Genomic DNA, 22,866 nt, shown 5'->3' on the forward strand with positions numbered 1-22,866 from the left:
TTCACCGTGCTGTATTACCGGGGACAAGTGTGTAAGGTAATGTCAACTTTTTCCTGTCGCATTAGTTTGCATCTATTATTTACTCTGCTACTGTCAAAAGTTTGAAAATTCCTTGCAAGATACGTCTTTTTATACTCAGGGTGTTGCCACTCTGCTCATTTCTAAGCTATACCCACCCTCTATGGTGCCAATGCGCTCCTGAATGTACAAAACTATTCAACCTATATACGTTGAATGGTGGAACCTCAACTCTCTCTCTCTCTATATAGTAAACTGTAGGTTAAGTGGTGCCCCGAATGCAGGTAACTAACTATGAGCATAGAACTGTCTTTCCTGGTTCGCTGGCGGCGCAAAATATTCCTATTTTGGTCTTTATTTATGCGGTCAACATTATACCTTCTTGTTCATTTGAATAACATGCCTAGAAATTGTAAGCATGGATAATAACGTTTCCCTAGTTGGCTTGCCATTCGGGAATAGCGGTTAGAGACCAGCTTGTCACCTGCAGAACTGCAGTAGGACGACATTTCCCTCGCCCAATTTATGCGGGCAAAGAAGCGGGGATAAACTTACATATATCACTACAAATTCCATACCTCAATTGAATGGTAAGCTTCAGATCTTTCGTAGCACACCAGCGCCCTTTAGTAACGGAGCTGAGCGCCACAGGCCTGAATAACTGAGATGGAAATCATAGCAAGTGCCTTTTGTACATTTTAGGAACAGAATAATCATTTTGTATAATCCTCGCACGGACGTATTGGGGAGTGACTGATATTAAGGGGGTACGTTCCTGCAGTAGATCATAGTGTTTTAGCTATTTCGAACGCGCAATACTTTACCGTAATGGGGAATACACATTAGGCCTACGGCGCACCGCGGTAAACGTGCGATGTCATCAACTGTTTAGCATATCGCCATCACGTACAGTGCTATATCGTAGAGTTATTGCGGCAGTAAAGAAAAAGAGGTTTAGAGCGTCATCAAGGCTAATACTGCGCTTCCATGTCATCGGCATCATCTAGCACTATGCCATCTCGGCATCATCTCTCTACGGCCTAGAAAGAAGCTTCAAAATAAAAAAAATTATTTTAATACTACGTATGGCAGTACAAGCCACCGCAGATACTATGCTCAACCTGAGACGCTGTTAAACAATCGCCGTCTTTCTTTCATAAATTTCTGGCTGCCACGACGAACAGAAGTACCGAGGTCTAATTACGATCGAGGTGGGTTGTTTCGGCCCGCAACTGGTCTCTTATCAAGAGGCCAATCGCGAATCTCTGCGATTGACGCCACGGTAGTGAGCAGTATAGGAGGCGCATGCGCGGTCCACCTATATAGGGCATCACGTATCACGGAAAGTTAAAACGCTCTAGTGGTAAGGTGAATGCGAATCTCAACGAAAAAACAGTCGCGTGAGGTTTAGAAACTCGCCAACAGCCCGTGCTTCGCGTGAGGTTTCGAAACTCCCCAACACCCCATGCTTTGCGACATGTGCGACAAACTTTGCTTTTTAGTCATCGGGCGCACGGGTAGCAGAGTCACCCGCCCTCAGAGCACCGAGTTCGATACCGCCGTCGAATGCGTCAGGTACGACCGGTTGCCTGATCCGCGGGCGAGACGCGCGGATCATAAAGACGGCGGCTCATGGGGCGACAAGGTGAGGAGAGCTTCGTGCCTAATGTGGCGGCACATGTTGCTTGAAAAGAAGCAGTAGATGAGTGGGTTCGCGACGCTGTTAAGCGGCGCTAGGCTCTGGATGAAAGTCGCTACGGCAATGGCTGCCTGGGTCTTGGGCGTCGCGCCGTACACTTGAAGGAGGTCGTAGACGAAGTAAGGGCTCCAGCAGAACACGAAGGCTGCGCACAGAAAATTGCGAGAAATGTTGGTAAAAGCACCCTTCAACAAGACAGTGTAAGCGTGAACCATCGAATCCAAATTAACATTCGAAGCCGGACACTTACAGGCATTGTGCGAAGCCAGCGTTGCTGTATGTGACGCTGTAGTGACTTCACATTCAGGCTACATTAATTCTGCTCGTTTTGAGCTACCCATTTACCGCAAATTGCGTTGAAACTGTCCAAAAAATGAGATGTTTTTGAAAGTCACACATGAAAAAACGGCACTCGATGCTAAGAATTCATGCTCTAAAATCGAGACAGCGAGCTTTTAGTGTAAGCTTTAAAAAATAAAAAAACATCATTTTATTGTCTTAACATACAGAAACTGAAGCGTAGATATGAGTAGGCGAAGGACATTCGCAAAGTCGAAGATATCAGCGCAACCCTCAGAGTAATTAGAATGAAAACTGAACAAGCAGGCTAAAAACAAGTAGTGAATATTCTAAGCACCTTAATGGCTCAGAAATTAGATGAATCAATAATATTGTTACGCCGTGAAGCGTTCATTGAAATCTGCAGAGCAGATAAATCGGAACGGTCGGCGTGTTTCGAGCCCAGTACAAAAGCAACCAGCCGAACGTCGTCTTCCTTCTCCACCGACAGTCCCCGTGGTCATTCGCGCTCTTTCTGGCCTCTGTTATGAGAGCTCGTGACAATATAATAATAAACAACAAAAGCTATTTAAGGAAAATACACGTCGATCAATGTAGCACTATGGATGTATATAGAAAAACGACTAGCACTATCGAAAACATCGTGAATAAAATAAAACAAAATCTTTAATTAAGTGGTTATTTTAATGTAGGTCACGATAAAAATAATTTTATTGTTCAAGCTAGGCTCTTCGACCGCCCTTTATTTGTCATAAATGCGAAAGTCATTTTTTGTCATGCTTAGTACGCACTAGATCGAGCAAGAACTTATAGGTAACGTATTTACACGTCTCGGCGGGCCGAGACTTGCAACACTGATCCCAGGTAGCAGCAATGGTTGCACGTCTCGACTGACTTTGGAGGCATCTTTTGTCAAAAATATGTCGCTATTTGCATTCGTGAAGCTTCGATAAGCTTGCATTCGTCTGAGTACGAATTCATGCAAGCCAGTCTTCGATACGCGAGAGCCTTATGCAGCGGTGTCTTCCCTCGTTATGCGATGATGCAACGGCGCGCATGTGCCTCAAATTGTACAAATATCGGTGGCTGGCAGGTATAAATAAACAGTTGCAAGCAGCGCCCGTCCTTGTCCACTTTGTGATTTTCTGTCCGCGTACTATATTAGTGCTAAACTACCATAAATATGATGAAAGGCCAACCAGCCCTACAGTCAATCCTCCTGATGCATAGCACCAAGTGAAATTGACATCATTGCTCGAACTTGAACCACGTTTATGTCGTCGGCAGCAATATTGACAATATGCGGGATCTACGATGCTATGGCTACGTAACTTCATGCCGCAATGGAAAACAGGGCTATGGCAATTAAAAACTGATTTATGTTGTGAACTGTGAAAAACTTGAAGTTATCCGATTTTAGAGCCATCAGTACAAAGGAACGGAGCGTGAAAACGTCTGCGCAAATCATTTTGCTACTTTAAACCATGTGATAAAAAGACCATAAAAGGTGCGCTCAAATGAATGCGCTAAAAAGTAGACAGCAATTTTCATGAAAAGACCAGGTGTGGTATTGTATCTTTGAGAAATGGGGAATATTTTAACTGTAACTTGCTTGGTAAAATTTCCGCGGCCTGTGAACTTAACAACAGCGCCTGCTTCTCTGCGTACCAATACAATAAAATAAACTATAATGCCTAAATATATCACAGACTGATTTTCATTACCTGCGTTTTAGAGGTGTACCGAAACTAGGTCGAATGCCATCTCAAAGGATCGATACGGTGGCTGTTTGAAGACGCAACAATAAAACTTAAATTCTGGGAGATTAAGCTCCAGAACCACGGTCTGAATGTGAGGCATTCCGTAGTGGCGACTCCAGATTAGTTCTGATTAGCTGGGGTTCTCTAACGTACGCCTACATCTACGTAAACGAGTGCTGCTGCATTTCCCCCCGCATAGAAATGCGACCGCCGCGGCCGGGACCAATTGCGTGGCCTCAAGTTAATCAGTGCAACGTTATAGCCACTTAGCTACCATGGCAAATCGCCGCAACATTGTCTTATCATGAAACATTGCTGATTGATATATTGTTTTGTGCTAATTTGGTTAAATACCTAATAATGGGATACTGAATATACTTTGTCAAATTGCTGTGATAATAGTATTTGTAAATGCCTATGAGCTCAGAGACACGGCACAGAATACTTCAAACAGGAAATCGAAATAGTCGTTTCAGAAGACGCTTTGCCTGATCTAAGCACTACTATTTTGAGCTGCCATATGTAATCTATCTAAAATGCATGCGCAACTACCGAGAAGAGTGGTTGTTTTCAACAGTAGCATTATTATTTACGCTAAACTCAAAGTGCCTCATTTTACATACTTAGAAATATACATTGCCATGAAGAAAAGAATGAAAAACTAATGCCGTTTTTTTTTTCAGCGTAAAAACATGGCTGCGGCTTAGCTCAGCTAACCTTGGATATGCAAAGCGAAAGCTTGGTTTAGCCTGGGTAAGTCTTGGTTTCCCTTGGTTAACCTTTGATTAGCTTAACCAACGTTGTAGTCCCGCTTCCGGCGCATTGCGAGTCGAACGGCTCGCTCTTCCTCAGTCTCCGACGCTAGCTTCGCGCGCTTGGCATTCCAGACCTTCTCCAGTGAAGCAGCTCGCCGGGTGATATTGGCGGGGTGGTCAGACGCCGCTTAGCCGGCGAGGGCCAAAGCATCCCGCTCCCGCCCAACGCTCACAGAAGACGGTCAGGCCTCGCTCTCATCCGTAGCTAAGCTCATCCGTGGCCAAGTCATCCGTGACCGAGGCGAGCACGGCGTTCCTTCTAAGGCCACCCCACATTCAGCGTTTTTCCTGCGTTTGCTGGCGTTCCGTCAACCGGCGACGCTCAGCGTCGCCGCTGAGGGAGGCGCTAAGGCGAAACGCTGTGCTCAAGGCTCACCAGATCTCGCCATCGTCACCGACGACGCCGAGAGACGCAACGGCAAGAGACGCCGGTAAAAGCGCTTAATGTGTGTGTGTGTGGTGGGGGGGGAGGGGGATTTAGCCAGGTGCGCGGCGAGTCAAGTGGTCAGGCGGCGACCCAGCTGCGGAGAGCGCTCGCGCCAAGCCGACGGCGGAGCTCGGCGCAACGAGTCACGTGATGCGTTACCAAGGCGTTACCAAGTCAAATTGCTGGCGACGGCGAAACTCGGCTCGACGTCCTTAGTTTTCGCTTAAACACACACACACACACACACACACACACACACACACACACACACACACACACACACACACACACACACACACACACACACACACACACACCACACACACACACACACACACACACACACACCACACACACACACACACACACACACACACACACACACACACACACACCACACACACACACACACACACACACACACACACCCACACACACACACACACACACACACACACACACACACACACACACACACACACACACACACACACACACACACACACACACACACACACACACACACACACACACACACACACACACACACACACACACACACACACACACACACACACACACACACACACACACACACACACACACACACACACACACACACACACACACACACACACACACACACACACACACACACACACACAAAGCTAGCCAGAATGCACATGAGGTCTCACCTAGAACTATGATAAGAGTCATCTTGACTGTCTTGACTTTCGCTTTGGGAATCACTCCTCGAGAACTTGTTCGTCTCGTGTCGATCTCTTTGCCGTGAACACCTGCGAAATGACAGACCTATATTGCTTGGCTCCGTAGGACTGCAAGAAGGCCTGTAAACATTTGATAATTACCAGATATATTGTGCGCCACAACACTGAAAGAGAAACACCGATAGGAGACGCATAATCTAAAAAGCAGGGCCTCAGTGGTTGGTATATTGCCCGGGACTATCGAGGGCAGTTGAGTGTAGCATGTACTAGACGAGCGGAAAGGCACGGAGGCTAACCAGATGTTCGCGTGGTTTAATACTGTGCGCTGAGTGCTGTCAACTGACATAGTAGAGGCATAAGCGTAGATAACTGCGAAGGCAGATCGTCCGGCAGTTGGCTTCATCACTTTGACGACGAATGCATGCACTGCCACTGCGAAGCTACATAAACGACAAGTCTAAACGGTTGAGCACATCAACAATAAGCACGCCACATAATAAGCAATCACAGAAGGAAAACATGAATGCATAGCAAGCAGTGGAAAGTAATATAGACTCTAAACGACTACTCGCTGCGTACTTGAATGGTAACTGCAAGTAGCTTAGTAAACTGTCAAGAAATTTTGCATTAAATTTCTTAGGAGAGACTAGAAATAAATCAATAATTATAATGACTAAATGACTCAACACTCGGACCACTCAGAAATGTAAGTACACATGTGCTCTGTGAATACTATGAGGATCCCATGTCCCCTTACCACACTAGGTTATATGACCAGGTGATATGGAGAAGCGAAAATCATAAGGACCTTCGATAGTCTTCAGGCACAAGGTGCTTTGATGTAGCTGTAAGTTACCGACGCGGGCATGTCATTCTTACAGTGAAGATTGCCGCCATATTTGACAATACCTATAGCATTCATACAATAAAGCGTTAAAAAGTACAGCGTGTATCAACAAAGATTACGGGTTTTCTCATTTAATGTAACGAGCATCGCGCCGAGATGTGGATCTTCTCGAAACACGAGAATGCGGTAAGCTTTTTTTTTTGGACCCCAAGTAAAGATGCGGTACAAAAAACATCATATAGACAAACTCAGGAATTTTGTACAACTTCAGCAGCTACGCAATGTCTATGGGCAGCGGGGAGATGCCAGAACCGCTTAACAGCTTGGACCTCATAGCTTGTTAAGGACTACCTAGTGCGCCGTGGATAGGCGAGGCTGAGACGTATATTTTCTCTTTTTATTCGTTGCTGCAGGAAAGGCGATGGCCTCGCTAACAGCGATGAAAGTGCAGTTCGTGCTATTTTTGGCTCCCGTTCTTTCAGCGTGTGTCCAATTTAGGCCTGTCTAGCACAAAGTGATGACGACTGGCACAGCACATTACGATACACAAAAAAAGAGCAGCAGAGCTAGACAGCGTGTTTAAATCTGAAAAGCCTACGAGAAAGAAGGGCGCGCTCACCACTGGCGTAAAACAAATGGCAAAATATTTATAGGTGATTCCGCGAAGACTCGCCTATAAGTTTCTTTCCAAAAAAAAAAAGGGATTTAAGGGCAAACGGTCATACATGCTCTCAGCTAGATGAATGTGAATTCAATACTTAACCCTAGCCATCAATAACCTTCCGGTCAAAAAGTGAGGCATTTCTTTTCCAAGAAATTCAAACCCACGATGTAAGATGTGACATTTCCTCCCGGATTCGACGATCCTTTTTTTTTTGGAAAGTGACCCTTATTGAAACAGCGGCAGCCTTAGAGTAATTGGTTATTTTTTCTCTGTTGTGGCGTGAACAGTGGCACGTTTTGGAGGCAACCTTTCATGAAAAATATTTTGTTCCCCTTCCTCTCACAACCTGTGTACACACTGCACCTCTTAGTATCTTGCTCCGCTCCCATATGGTGTAGACGATGACGCTGTAGCAGGCAGCGATAAGCAGGGCCGGCACAAAGAATAGTGAGCCAGCCACCAGCGTCATGTAGACTTGCCACTGCCACAGCTCCAGTTCGATCCAGCACTGTAGACGGCCGTGCACCATTGCCTCCCCGTTGAGAAAAATGGAGGGCAAGGACATGGCGACGGACGTAGCCCAGGCCAGCGATACCAGCCAGCGTGCACGCCTCCCTGCGAACACGGTTCCCGTAGTTAAACAGGAACGCTCACTCAAACCACACAACGATTAATATTTTACCTGTGCGACGGCTACTATGAAGCAGTTATTCTAACAGCCTCTAAGCAACACCGTTGCCGCTGTTCGCGGCCACAAAGTGGCCAGATCGCAACCTTGGGCCACCAGACAGCCTAAAGCTGCGATTTGGGCAGTGTGTGTACATTCGTAAATACATGGAGCAGAAACGTGACTCCGTTTCTCACTAAGCCGGCATTGCTACTGAAGAGCCCAAGAAGTGCGATCTTCCAAGTGTTACTCCGCACGCTTGGCTGTGCACTTATTTTTACAATTCGACTCGTTCTGTGGATGAGCTACTTCGTCTTTTGCAAGTACAACTTGTCGATATAAAGTTTAAAGTTACGTCAAATCACGTGTCGCTTGTGCGCGTGCGTGCTTCCAGCAAGCAATTGACTATGTTTCGTTAGCGAACGAAAACAGCCCGCTCGCTTGGAGCAAAGTAGTTACAAATATGCGACTCGTTCCACGTAAGAATTACGCCATAAGTTGCGGCACAAAAGTGTGAAACCTTCTGTTTCAACTTTTTCCCAGTTTGAGTTGATGATTGCACGAAAATAAGGGAACAAATATGGATTATGCATACAAACAGAGCGTGGTCCCAGAGTCAACAAGACTGTCGAGGGGACCTCCCGTTAGTACCAACTGAAAAACTTGAATACATGCAGAGACTATACATGACTATAAAAAACAAACAGCGTAGTGATGATGTCACTAGGTAACACAAACCAAGAAGAACATTTTTTATTGACACAAAGCAATTGTTAAAAAAGTAAACGGTGGAATATAACATTGAATGCAAAAGTGCACGAATGTGACATTTACATCTTAGAAGTCAAATGCTGCCTTAAGATGGGATGGTAATCAATTGCACTGTAATGTGGCTGAAAATGTGGTCGTAAATTTTCCATTATTAGTTCTAGGTTTTGGTAATAAGCATGCGTTAGAAGCGAATGGGGTATTCATGGTGTGAGGAAACTGGCTGTTGGTAATTAAAGGAAATGGAAGCTTTCCACAAACACTTTTATGTACAAGTAATCCAAGTGAATATTTATTTAGCTTTTGGACAGACAAAATACCGTGAGATCTGAGCAATGGAGTTGCGTCTGACGTGCAGCTGCTACGTGTGATTATGCGAATTGCCTGATTTTTGGTGTGTCGCAGTGGCAATAAATGTATGGAATACGAGTGCCCCCATGACGATATGCAATAATTAATGCACTTGAAGTAATATGAGACGTGCGTATATATTTTTCATACGTGACACACTATTTTTTGTAAGTGAATGCGGGAAGTGAGAGCAGCCTCTCTAGCCTTGGTACCGTTAACGGTTTTACATGAAATGGGGCATAACAAATACAAGAACACACAACGTGAGGCTTCAATTCAATGAAATTTGTTTGTAAAAAATCTCGCACAACAAAGTTGACCATAAAAAAGGGCAGAATGGTCATTCGACACTTGCCGATGCGTAAAGCCATATTACAAACCACTCGTGTTTGCGCTCCCAAATGGTCTTTTTCAGGCATACAGAGGGCCCACTTCAACAAGAGGTGCGCATCTTGCTGCATTTTTCGAGTCTGTAAAATCAGGCGATGTGACTGTTCGGAATCGGCACATAAAGTGATACAACTATAAAAGTATCACCGGCAACCACAAACACGGCTGTACACAGCTAAGTGCTCCGCAGCAGTATTTCACATTTGTTTTTATGCTGGCTAACACGCTCACTAGATAACGCTCGGCAACACCGACGTATCGAATGGCGCCAAAAAGCTCCGCGCTGCGTAACTTTCCTGGCGTTATATTAGGTCTTAGTACTTGGTGTTTATTTCTATCTTGGAGACATATATAACTTGTAACGCAACTTGGCACAGCGTTTCACTGGCAGACAAGATTACTTCAGTGCTTGCATTACTGCCACCCTTCCAGATATTATGCCCGACACCGTGAATGTACGGGACAGCTACAGCATAGTGTTCACTCACGTCGTGGTTGCGCTTTGTCACATTTCAATATCTCTCCGGCACTTGTGCAATAGCCATCACAAGTTGCTGGAAGCAGGTCGCTACCGCGAAGCAGCGTTATTGGGCAAAGTGAGCCCACATATTTCCTCAAGGAATTAGGCGCATAAATGACCGTACCGTCTTCACTAAATAACATTGGCAACGGTTACAGACACCCCACGTTTAGTACTGTGCGGCTGAACTATTTACCTAATTTTGCTTACTGTTTCTTTCAATCCTTCATAGCTTCTCCCCCGTGCAGGGTAGCCAACCAGACGTACGTCTGGTCAACCTCCATGTCTTTCCTTGATTCTCTCTATCTCTTAATGGCAGCAAAGACTTGCGATTACGACATTCTCAGAAGTAGCAAGCCAGGGTTTTAGGAACCTTCAAAGTGGAGTTTAAGCTCTCGCCCAAGATTATCATCTCCGCTCAGCCTGAAATACAAAATCTGAAAAGCTACCAAGGGAGCTTCGTACTCAATTGCTTGAACGCTAGTACCGACCATATTTTGCAAAATGTAATCTTTTATATCGCCGCTACGAGAAGTAGACTCCGCTTTTAAAGGCGACATGAATACATGGCGTGAGAATGTTGTATCTGAAAATGCCTCTCTTGAATCACACTATCATCAAGACCTCTTGAGATTTCCCGCTACCGTAACTTGCGAAGTGGCTTTGCGCGATAGCTCACGGTTTTCGCCATTTTGGTGTCATTTTGGCACTATTTTTATGTAAGTCAAATAAAAGCCATTTAGAACTTCGCGCTCGTGTTGTCTGCTTCCCGTATATCCGCCAGTTTCGCGCTGCATTTATTATTGCACCTAGCAGCGAGCAAAAATCATGCAGCCAAGTCTGCGATAATTGGCCGGACTTTGAAGTCAGGATGAAGAGCAAGTGGAAATCTACAGAATTTAATAATGTTGAATTTAGATTACAGCAGTCTAATCTGCTTAAGCGTAAATTGGCAGGGTAACAAGTGTAAGAGTGAAAGGTAGAATAAATATGCAGCGAAGGCACAGTACAAGGCAATCATAAAAACCTAAGCAGTATTTGACGGTATTGTTGACGCCAATCAGAGATTTAATTAAATCCCAGTACCTTGATAACATAAATATAGCTTTTATTTCATAGTTGTATTGCCAGTCCTCTATATTTGTGTAATCTGAAATTTTATTGAAATTTTAATCAATTGAAAAGACCACTTACAGCTTCCGGAAAAATTCATAGGCCTAGTGATGGCGTCGTACCGGTCGATGCTCAATGCCACCAGCACGTAAGTCGAAGAGTATGTTACCAGCACCTAGATATGGCAAAAACATTAAAAGACGGTATTATTGAAACCCACTGGAAGAAAGGCACGCGAAGATACAATTGCACATAATATACCAGTCACACTATTGCATTTCCTTTTCGACCTCTCTCTCACTCTCTCTGATACATCTATACCAAGCTGAAGGAGCATGACTCCTCTTACCAAATGAAATCTTAGGCGCATTTTAAAGAGATTTCTATCATTGGAGAGAGAGAGAGAGACAGAATAAAGGGGAAAGGCAGGCGGGTTAACCAGATGGGAAGATCCGGTTTGCTACCCTATGCTGGGGAGAGAGGGGAGGGGGGTAAAGGGTGCTTCAAGCACTTTCAGCTATGTTTATATGTTTCTGTGTATCCTCTTTCCCGCCAACTTGGGTCACTGGACAGTCCATGGCCTAATGGGTAGAACGTCGGGCTGCCGCGTTGAGTTAACCCTGTTCGAAACTGACGGTGGGACCAGCTTGGGCCACGGACTATGTGACACTGCATACGCTCCGCTCTCCAATGAACGTCTTTCATGCCAACTAAAGTGTCTCAGTCAATATCGGCCGCTCTTATATGAACCTCTTTGACGCCAACTTGAGTCACTCAGCAAGTGCCGCTCTTCATTAAACCTTTTAGATGCGAAGCATCTTATGGTCGGGGCTATGTCACTCCCTCCCTCCATCCATCCATCCGCCGTGCGACGTCCACACCCCTACTGCGCATCCTCCTCCCCCTCCTCTCCTTGTCTCATCTCCTCTCCTCTCGGCATTGCTTCTATCCTCTCCGACGCTCCTCTCCTCTCCGGATTGCGCAACGAATAGCAACACCTGCGGCTCCGCGCGCGATAATTCGAAGCAGCTTAGGTTAGAGGCGCGACGGTAGGCGACCCAGAGGCACCGGCAACAGTCACCAACGCCGCGCGCGTTCGGTGGGAACGCGGGCAAAGCGCCGACGGCGTCGACAACAGTTCTGCGTGTTGCTGGTGCTGCTGCATGTCCAAGTTTATACAGCTGATAAAACTACCTTGAGTCGACCCCATGGCTGCTTCGCATACTACTCAGAGTTCCCCTACGGGAAGATGGTGTAATTTTTTTGAAGAAGACATCGATCACTGGGTGTGCCACCGCTCTTCAACGAAAAACAAATAATCCTTTAAAATTCATCACATGCTGAGCGGAATCGATGCCGTGTCATAAATACTCCGACAATTTTGACTGAATACCTAATCAGACACGCAGCACGCGCTGACTTCGTGGCGGAGCTGCTAGGTGGCACAGCATGTCCAGAGTGATGCAGAGATAGTGATGAACATCACTATCTGATGAGAAAAATTCAAGGGGAACTTCGTTATCCCTAAGTGGATGAATGCGAAAGCATTGAGATCACGGCGCGATGCCCACGCTCTTTCAGCATAGCTCTTTCAGTGACCATGCTCTTTCAGACGCATATGATCGTCATTGCAGAGCGGCGCATTCGCAGTGGCACATGCCTAGTTACCCAAATTGGCGTCAACGACGTCCACTGAAGCACGGCACACTGATACTGGCACGCACCCAGTGACCCGATTTGGCATCAAGTAGTTGCACTGAAGACCAGCACATACTGAGTGGCACATACGCAGTGCTCCAAGTCGGCGTCAAAGCGTTTCTTCGAACAGCGGTGCCTTACCCAGTGCCGCATTTACAGTCACCCATCTCAGCGTGAAACAGGTCCTGGGTTCGTGTGCCCTAATTTATTTCACCTTAATTAACTTAACCTTAACTAGCCCCAAAGATCGTGGAGTTGACACCCACCAAAGGCTGGGGTTTGAGTGTCTTAATTACCTGTATCTTAATTATCTGCGCCCTAATTAAGTTTGCCTTATTTTAACACAAGTTGTATTGGGTTCGACACCCACCAAAGGTCGTGGGCTCGAGTGCCTTAATTGAGTATATTTTCACTAACTGTTGTTTATTTACCAATTAAGCCTTCATTAACACCAAAGGTCAAGGGGTCGCAGACTTTTTGGAACATCGTGTGGCCACGCCAACGCCGGCTTTTCCGCCTCATGAGCCATATAATGCTTTCACGTTAAAGATATTCCGCAGTTGTTTGTATTTCTTATACGACGAACGTATCTTGCAAAATCGGAAAGCCTGTTCATGGGTCATTTAGCATGTAGATCCGGTCAGCATGCATTTCTCTAAATTTCTTCATTCAAAGGAGGAAAAAAAAGATCGTAGTGGGACTACAACCCTGCCCACCATTTTTTTATTCGTGGACACCCAACGTCCGGTCGGTCAGCTGGGTTGGGTTGCAACCTTCCTGCACTCCCAATTTGGGAGGCAGATCCGGCTTGAGACAGCGCAATGGGTACCCGACCGCCGAGTTGATCGAGGTAGCGTACTGTCGTCCCACCGGCTAGTGCATATGAACTCTGGCAAGAATCTTGACGATGCGCTCGGTACGCACCCTCCAGATGCCGACAACTCTCATCAGAGTTCAAACCCACCGCCTCCCAGGGTGTGGCCGAGTGCTTCGAGTCACGCGGCTACAGCCCTGGTTGTGTGGTTAGGATTCAGTTGGGTCTAAATGTTTGATATAACGGGCTAAAGGAGAAATAGCTTTGTTTCCATGACCATGTTAAGTGAAGCGTTAATTGTATGTCCGTGTCAGTCTTCTCATTGCTATGAACTGGTAAAGGTGGTTCGTTGTGTGTATTTCAGAAACACACCGGAGAAAATTTTCGCCACAAGATGAGGCATGTGTCTGCTACATGAAAAATGAGGAGACCACTCGGCACCTCCTAATCGAATGCAAGAAGTTTCACCCAATGAGACCCGTAGGTAACGTACACCTTTCGGAAGCGCTTGGATTTAAATTGAATTTGACAGTGGACGGAAGCATCAGCCCGTCAGCTTTCTAGATAAGCAAGAGATGCCTCGAGTACTGGTGGGAAAAAAAGCAAGGAAGAAAATGGTACGGTCGGATTCCTTACAGGCATAGGTATCGGTACAAGGTAAATAGAGAAATTTTGAGAAAGATAAAAAGTTTGAGAGATGTATACAAAAATGCTAAAATGAAAGGTATGTATAGCAGCAATGCTCTGCATATAACACACCTAACTCAAGCAGGCTAGGGGACTACTTGTCACCGCCCCGTTTCAAGGAACACGCCAATCAATCCTCCACCTCATCATCATCGATGCTCGAAAGAGGAACCCGGCTGCATATACGTGTCATACATGAGGCATTTTGACAGCGGCATTACGCTGTGTCACTGCAGTGTTAAGGTTAATTGAATTATTGATATCTGCATTAATGTTGACATTTATCGTGACACGGGTTCTGCCGGAGTTGTATTCCTATGTTTTCAGGTTAACGATTACGGTAACAATGACAAGTTTCCTGACTATTTCAGAAAAAAAGCATCGTCAATTTGCAGCAGCTGTCCAAGAGAACTATGAATGTGGTACAGTGGTATACGAGAAAGTGCAATCGCAGGACAACCTATGCTTCGCGTATTCATCAGGCTATATGTTTCTGCAGTAACCTGCGTGTGATTTTAGAGCTTTCCTGTAGAAAGACAACAATACATCTAACAATTGAACTAGCGTAAATAATCTCTCACGTTGCACATACGACCGCAATGAATACGAAACACAAACGTAAACGGAAACAAAACACAAATATTCAATTTATGTGTATAGGTGTATTACGCGTATACAAAAAAGTTGTCGCAGTTTCACCTGAAAGGCGAAGCATCAATTGCGATAGCAAATTTGTAGAGAGCTATACGGAGTAATGATACTAGCTTTATCAGCTGTATAAACTTGGACATGCAGCAGCACCGGCAACACGCAGAACTGTTGTCGACGCCGTCGGCGTTTTGCCCGCGTTCGCTCAAAATGCGTGCGGCGTTGGTGACTGTTGCCGGAGCCTCTGATATAACTAGGCACTTGGTGCCGCAGCTAAACGTCGCCTCCCTTCCCTCCCCCTCCCCCACGTCCTTTCGCGCGTCGGAAGAAGGCACGTTTGCTCTACATATATGGTGATTGTAAAGGAGGAAAGAAACGCCTACTTCTGCAGCCCTTAAGGGAGCTTTGGCGCTGATCCGTGCTCCCTCAAGGGCTGATGATGATGATGATAAGTGGTTCTTGAGGGAAAGGGAAAGGTTGGCGCTATCTTCTGCTGCAGAAGATGGCGCCAACCTTTCCCTTTCCCTCAAGAACCACTTATCATCACGGCGCAGAACGCGCGTTTGTTCTCCGCCGTGCGTTCACTCACCGTGAAAGCGCGCGCCCCTCCGCCCTTTCACTCGCACATACAGCGTTCGGCGCGCGGCGACGATTTCATCTCCACTGACGTCATACGGAACCTCACGGCGACGGCGACGGCGACGCCGACGGCAGAAATCTGCTTTTGAGTGTCCATATAATTGCTATCGCAATAAAATTCAGCGACCAGTCTTAAATGCGAGGATACTTGACAACAATAAAACGAGGTAGGAAAACTAAAGACTAGGGACGTCATCGCCCGGAAGTCACTACACACTTCCCCGCATGCTACGACTTTAGGCAGCACCTATACGGGTCTAGGTTCATCAGTAAGGGCGAGATGCATTTTTAATGGGGCTGGAGATGTCTACCTTTTCAACTCCAGCAGCATCAATACAGAGAGAAATAAGAATTATTAACACCAAAGGAACTAAAGCCCAAGTCCGGGCCTCATGGTAGGCTCATGCCTCCTGGCCCAGCACGTTCTTGACGTGCTGCACCAAAAGCGGTCACCATAGCTTTTCAAACTATCGTGGCCTGTTCTTACATTCTAAAGAATGTAAGAATACGAGTGTAAGGGAGGCATTACATTCTATAGGAGCCAAAACACAGCTTAGCAAATTTTGAAAATTGTTGCGGCACCCGAAACGGCTCAAACATGAAAAAACACCTTTCGAAATTGTGCCACGTCACACCAACCAACCAACGCGGAAGTTTCGAAGCAAAAACTAAAAAGAGATTGGGCAAGTACACACCTCATTTTCCGAATTACCCATTTTCCGCTTCTGAGTATTGTGAAGGAATACAATGCCGCTCTAAGGGCGCATATACATAAGCTATTGGCAGGTGTCGCGCACCCGACTGTGGATAGCGACTAAGACGGAGCTCATGGCGACCGATGTTCACACCTCCAAGTGCGATTAGCCCGTCTCCACACCTAAACGAATCGCGATTGTTGTCGTTCACGCCTGCTAGCAGCGTCATCGCCAATTCAGATAAGCATCCTGCTCCTGCACCGCTGATTGGTTCGGCATGTTGCGACTGCTGTCCCGTGACTAAGGAATCGAGCAGCGAGAAACTGACCCTAAGCAGTCACTTCTCGAATAGAGGCGACCATTTGCGACCGCTCGGGTAGCGAAGTACTTGTTCGCGCGACCTTTGAGAGCTGCCGGTGTGAACGATACCGAAGCCGATTCATTGTCGCTCTTTTGCGCGCATTTAAACTGCAACAGGAGTAAACAGGCAAGCAAAATATGACATAGGCAAACAGCAAAATATTAGATAGGGTACATTGCTGCTTGGACTACAGCTTTCACAGTCCAATGGTGCAGCGAATGCGATCAAGTGCTCCGAAGAGGCTTTGTTCAATAACGCATACAGTTAAAGGGCAGAGTAAATGAGTGAGCTCTTTTAAAAATAACATAGAAATTTACAAACCTTTGCAAAACGTCGCACAGTACCTGGCAAGGCTGTTATAAATAAATTTATATGGCTGAAACATCTTTCCTTCAGGAAGCCGTTGCGTATTGCAGAACGATATGAACTGATATATGCAAGACTACGAAAACTTCTTCGCTCTTAGTAACATACCCATGATGGCGAAAGGTAGGCGAGCACTAGTTTAGCTTTACTTACCGCAGGAAATGCATGTTACGTAGTAAACAGCGAATATAGGGCTATTGTGGTAAAGATTTTGCGTTTTGTGAGCTCGACTTGGTGCCCTCAGAACAGATCAATAAGGGAGATGAAAAACGTGTAGCAAACGTCAACAGATAATAAAAAGCTGATAGACAAGCAATGCATCCGATGGCCTTATAGACATTGCATAATAATTACGAAAAAAGGTTATAACTAAGGGGAACGGCTTCGTTGGTAGCACTTTGAAGATACATTAATGAAAAATCAGCTGTCCGAATCACATAGATCGAAGTATAAACCTAAATATGCAGACATTAGGCTGTCTGCTAATCATTTGAAGCTGAAATATGTTGCCTAGGTATCATCGATTGCATTGAAACGTTAGCGCAGTACTTAATTGTGTGCTACGACCTAATTGATCAGGCCTCTCTTATTGCAGAAGTGTACTCGGGTACAACAGTCTTCTTTTTTTATGCTGTAACTTTTCTGGCGATAACAATTTACGGTTATTCAGGAGTGTTTGCTTTCTCTGCTTCATTTCTGTAGACGTCAGGCCAAGAATAAAGGTACTAAACGTCGGCAGAATTCTCAATATGTCATTGCACTAAAGCTCTTTCAGATCAAGTGGTATTCAAGGCCTCACCTGTGCAAATTTTACTATTTTGCAGCCGAAGTTGCCTCCGTGCCAGTCGACAGTTGTTTTCCAGATGATGTCGGTTAGGACGCTCACCAGACCCACGCCGAGATCTGAAGAGAATAAGAATAGTTTGCATGGATGAAGAATGCTTAGTCAAAATTCTGTCGTCGTTGTGTTAATGAATGAATAATTTTCCGGTTGCTTCTTTCTTTAACTTCTTGTTGTGTTCCGTTTTTACTTCCATCCGTGCGGCTGATTTCTATTGTGGGTAATTAGCCATGGTTTTTAGCTACAAACGCTACAAGAAGGAAACATCACGCTATTAATTACCACGCGACGGTACATTTCATGCTGTGTTCAACAGTTGTGTAGTGCACCACCAACGAATAGCTCAGCGACGTGTTGCATATGCTGACATACAAAGCCATTAACTTTTATGAGCACGATAGTTAGCATTATTAAGAAACATTATATTTGGTATACGAAACAAAAATGGATTCCGCGTCCCGACCTTGATAACGTGGGTGTCCAGCAAAGATGTTGAAACCCACCACTAAAACTTCTGAAGGGTTATGCAATGCTTTATTGCGTTAGAGTAATCGTTGTAATAGTAATTTAGATTATTGGTAGTAATGGTAATTTTCGGAATGCGCCACCGCTGGTCGTACTGCCGTTTCTTTTACCTTTGCTGCTCATCGTATTCATGCTGCTCCTCAAGAGTGCTGGCTATGTGTGGCCTAACCATAGCGGTTCTGCAACAACAATGAAATAGTTTGCTAGGCTGTTTGTTTTATATATGAACGGCTAGTGATGTCACTCCCCACGTCGCAAGCTGCCGTCGCCGCGGCTGCTTGCACAACCCCAATCTTTACCGGGAAACGTACGCGGGGAGTGCTATGTGTTCCGCAATGTAATCAGGAGCGCCTTATCATCAATTATGTGCTTTGAATGTTTCTTTTCTGCTTGCCTTTTATTGAAACGCACGCTGTGCTGTACGTTGTATGCGTGATACGGAATAATGTATGCACTTTTCACTTCAATCGCTGAGCGTGATTTTTTTTCCCGCGAAGACGCGGCCCCAAAAACTCCCGACCAACTAGAGGTTAACAGCTTAACTGTAATATTAAGTGTCGGAATTAGTACGTTGAGATGCAAGTGCCTAAAGTATAGACGACGAGACGTAGACTCATAAATTGAAACAATATTGCATGTTTGGTCAATTAGTATAGCGATGGTAAAGAATGTCGTAGTCACCACGTACTTGACATTCCATCACACTGTTGCAGTGTTTACCTGAGGCTGTCGCCTCAAAGAGTGCCTTAGTCCAATGACGCAAATCTCCTTGCAGAGCTTGACAAATCAACTCGTATGAAGCTATAATTGACATTCAGCACTCAAATCTGCAGCAACAAATTGAACAATAGCCAAATCGTTTAGACGCCTGTAGTGCAACTTCAAAATACCTCCGTAACCCAATTTCTTTTTCTTCAACGACACATTTTTTACAGTAAGTGACATCATCTTCGTATTGCCTTCGCTCAGTTCCGTTGACGCGAGTGTGAGCTTTTACCACTTGCGAAATCCACAGCAGCTATCTCAGACACCCAAGATTGCACCCAAGATCTCTGCCAGGGAGGGGTTGAATTTTTGTGGTGCGGTGGGGAGGAAGCACTTTGCATAAAATGCAATTTCCTTGGTTTAGCCAGATTAATTCAACAGCAAATAAAGGCCTAATAATTATAATAATAATGAGAGCAAGGATGTGGACTATGTTTATTTCTTCGGCGTTTTACTCAAAGTAAAAAAAGACAATGATAGAGTGTATTTGTTAATCAGGAAAATTAGACCTCAAGCCACCTCCTGAATTGTAATGACAATGTGAACAGAGCACACTGAAGGTAGACGTTGGACTTGTGGGGCTAGACGCGTTGGTTAACTCGGCCTCAGGGGGGGTTACAAGCCCCGAACCTCCCCCCCCCCCCCCCCCCCCCCCGTCGGTGCGCCATTGGGTTATCTTATTGTAGTGTACACTGAAAGATTTGTTACGTTAAAAAATCGCAGCCTTCATAGAGGGCACTCAGGCACCTACTTTTTGACCACATAAACTCCGCCAGTTAACTAGAAAAACCTCCATGCTTCGTGAGTATATTAGTCTTAAAAGGAGAGCCGGCAGGTAATCCTGGGACTTCTTATCGCAGCATCGCGCCTACAGATATTGCTCAGGCACACTCATGCATTTTAAAGAAATTACAATCATGTTTTCCTCAATGTTTTCCTCAATCGCATCCTGTCAGCGTGATCAATAAAAAATGCACTTGAGTTCTTTACTAACAAAATTAGGAACACGCAGTCCGTTAATAAGATTTGAATCCTTTGCTGTTCCTAGGTTATACATACAACATACAACGGCATGTTTCGGCATGTTTCAGCTCGCAACGGTAAAATTGAACGGCTTCAGTATCAACGACATGATTGAGCTTCAACGTCACGCTTCAATGGAATGTTTGGCGTGGGCCATAGAAAAGCGATCGCCCATGTGAAACCCCAGCGAACTTGTCTTTTCAAAAAGCCTTCGCGAAAAAAAAAAAAAACAGAACCTGAACGGAAGGGATCACGTCTGCACACGGAACAAGCAGATTCTTGTTTATTCATGTTGTAGTAAAAAAAAGAAGTTAAGCCGCGGCTGTGAAGTGAATCTGGGCTGACTGTAGGCAAGATACGCTTAACGAGGGGTTAAAATATAAGAAACAAGTGAAAGTGGGTGCGTTTTATTATTTCTGTTTTTCAAAAATCTCACTATCCCATTGCAGCTGCTGCAGGCAGTAATCACACACGTGACATCGGTCTAAGCACTACAAGGCCACATCGCGCGATACACTGTGATCGTGACAGCATTTAGTTAAATGACACTTACGGCTTAGGCGCAGCTAGGCGCTGAAACTAATAAAAACAGTAACAAAGAAAAACGTGAGCATGAATCGTCACTTCATGTCTGCAAATAGAACAATGATATACGGCAGCAAAAATTTTTCAGAACCATTCGTACGCGCATTCGCTGAAATTCACCTAGTGTGTAGACAGACATTTACGGCGTCTACACCGTATCTAGAGCGTCAGCTTCTGCTGCAATGATCAATTCAGAAAAAAGTTGTCATAAATTATATCGAGGCACACTGTTGCGGATTAAAAGTGAGAAAAATTTGGTAGGACGTCCGCATCATTGCGGCCGCTCGACGGTTAAAAATTGAAAGCGTGCTTCAGTTGATGATGACGAATAAACTTGGTTGGTCTCAGCAAGCGAAGTATATGGTGGTCTATTTTATATATTGTGGACTTAGAGTTCATATTGCATTGATTCCGATATAGCATATTCATCGCCTGCCATTATTTTGGACACCATGTATTGTGCTTATGTTTCGATTAGAAACATTAGAGTACTTAGGATATGTCTGAGATTATGGTTTTGTTCATTATGCATATTGTTTTTTATTTTGTTTGCGTTAAATATATCTTTGATGGGCCGTTGATGCCTGTCCCTGCCATTTGTACTGTGTTGTGGTCCTAGTCTAACCCGTGTAGCGGCTGTTGAGCCACGGCCTTTAGTATATCCCTATTGTTGGAATAAAGTTTGATTTGAAGCCATCGCCCGAGGGTGGGCGGTCTCCTGGTCCATGGAGGCCATGGGTCCTGGCCACCAGCGCGAGCTTTTCCTCAGGGTTCAAGTGAAATTATTGCAATACTCATAGTCTCATACTACTAGATTGCTCAGAGTACTAGAGGGCGTGGCGAAGCTCATCGGCCAAGATCGCTAACCATGCGACTTATCTTCGTTATACAGGCTCTGCTCACGAGGTTCAGAGAGGTGAAATCAACATTGCTAACTTTGCCGTCCATGGCATTTGTTTCTGTTCTCCGCTTATACCGTCAACATTTCTTTGAAAGTTCAAATTTTTAAAGAGCTTTTTCATAACATTTCAGACCATTTTTCTCTACATTTCTTTTAATAAACCTGTCGTTTTCTGCGCAAACCATATAGAAGTCGTCCGCTTGCGATTACACACATTTTACGTATTCTCAAAGCATCGCGTTTTGCGGAAATATTAAGAAAGCAGTAGTTGGAGACGAATAACATCTGGCCAAAAATTTTCATCACATCTACACCTTGCTTGTGGCTTCATAGGCATGCTTGAGTTTAGCTGCACAATGAAGATCGCTGGAGGTGACCCACAGAATTTAGAGAAACAGGCCATCTAGAAGACATCGTGAACATTCGCCATTTGTTGGCCACGTATTCTCATGTGACATAGTAACTTACAAAGGTTGCAATAAATACTAAGCCTGACGTGAGGCGGCTTTTTGATAAACATTGTAGTTTAAAAATCGGAGGACATCTAAGCACTTCTTTTGAGTTGTGAATGCATTGTGGAATATGAGTTGCAAAATCCTCCCGAAAAAAATTCTCGAACTTGGGTCTATGGCAGTGCATTGAGTAGCCATAATGTCGGAATCTCTCTTAGCCAATTAGGTGTTTGTGGAAAATGTCCTCATGTGAGTTTGCTGCTACGTCCTCTAAAAATGTTCACTCTGAGCACTTTCAAGCGCCGAACAATATTTAAAATAGATTCACTGTGACAAGAAGTGGCGCAGTCTATTTGGAGCCGCTACAGAAAATACCAGGTAATTTATGGCGACCGCGCTGATTTGATGTAGAGACGTGTCAATTGCAATTTTTAAAGGAGGTTGAACACGTCAACCTTTTGTCGACATCGTCAAAAGTATAAAGTGATGCACACTTTCTTTACGAAAGTGCACTGACGAACTATGCCTATGTGTGCCTAAATATTCTTTTAAGTTTTCTCAGAAGTTACTCCGCAATGTTTTCAGTGATTTGTGCCTCAAGCGCTAAGAGGGTATCGGAAAATATGTCAAACATCAGGGCCTAAGTGTGCGCCTTTAATGTGAAGAATGAACGACCCACAACAAACCAAACTATGCACGCCACTTGATATATAGCACAGATTGAACAATAAAAGAAGAAATATGTACCTCTCAAAAGCCTTCTCGAAACAACATGAAATAAATAACTTGAAGTCATCAT

At 44.9% G+C, this 22,866-nt stretch overlaps 1 protein-coding gene across 1 annotated transcript in view; it reads right to left on the reverse strand.

Annotated features, from left to right (window-relative positions):
• Positions 1 to 1,468: 1,468 nt before the first annotated feature.
• LOC119453749 (cardioacceleratory peptide receptor) overlaps positions 1,469 to 22,866 on the reverse strand; it is a 196,515-nt gene continuing 175,117 nt past the window's right edge. Inside the window, exons 3-7 of the mRNA XM_049668432.1 lie at positions 17,775 to 17,878; positions 11,149 to 11,242; positions 7,602 to 7,873; positions 5,715 to 5,832; positions 1,469 to 1,862 (exon numbers count right to left, since the gene is read on the reverse strand). Coding sequence (XP_049524389.1) covers positions 1,633 to 1,862; positions 5,715 to 5,832; positions 7,602 to 7,873; positions 11,149 to 11,242; positions 17,775 to 17,878 — 818 coding nt within the window. The 3' untranslated portion in view covers positions 1,469 to 1,632. The remainder of the gene's footprint in view (positions 1,863 to 5,714; positions 5,833 to 7,601; positions 7,874 to 11,148; positions 11,243 to 17,774; positions 17,879 to 22,866) is intronic.

Source organism: Dermacentor silvarum, chromosome 5 (genome assembly GCF_013339745.2).
Source record: "Dermacentor silvarum isolate Dsil-2018 chromosome 5, BIME_Dsil_1.4, whole genome shotgun sequence".
NCBI classification, from domain to species: domain Eukaryota; kingdom Metazoa; phylum Arthropoda; class Arachnida; order Ixodida; family Ixodidae; genus Dermacentor; species Dermacentor silvarum.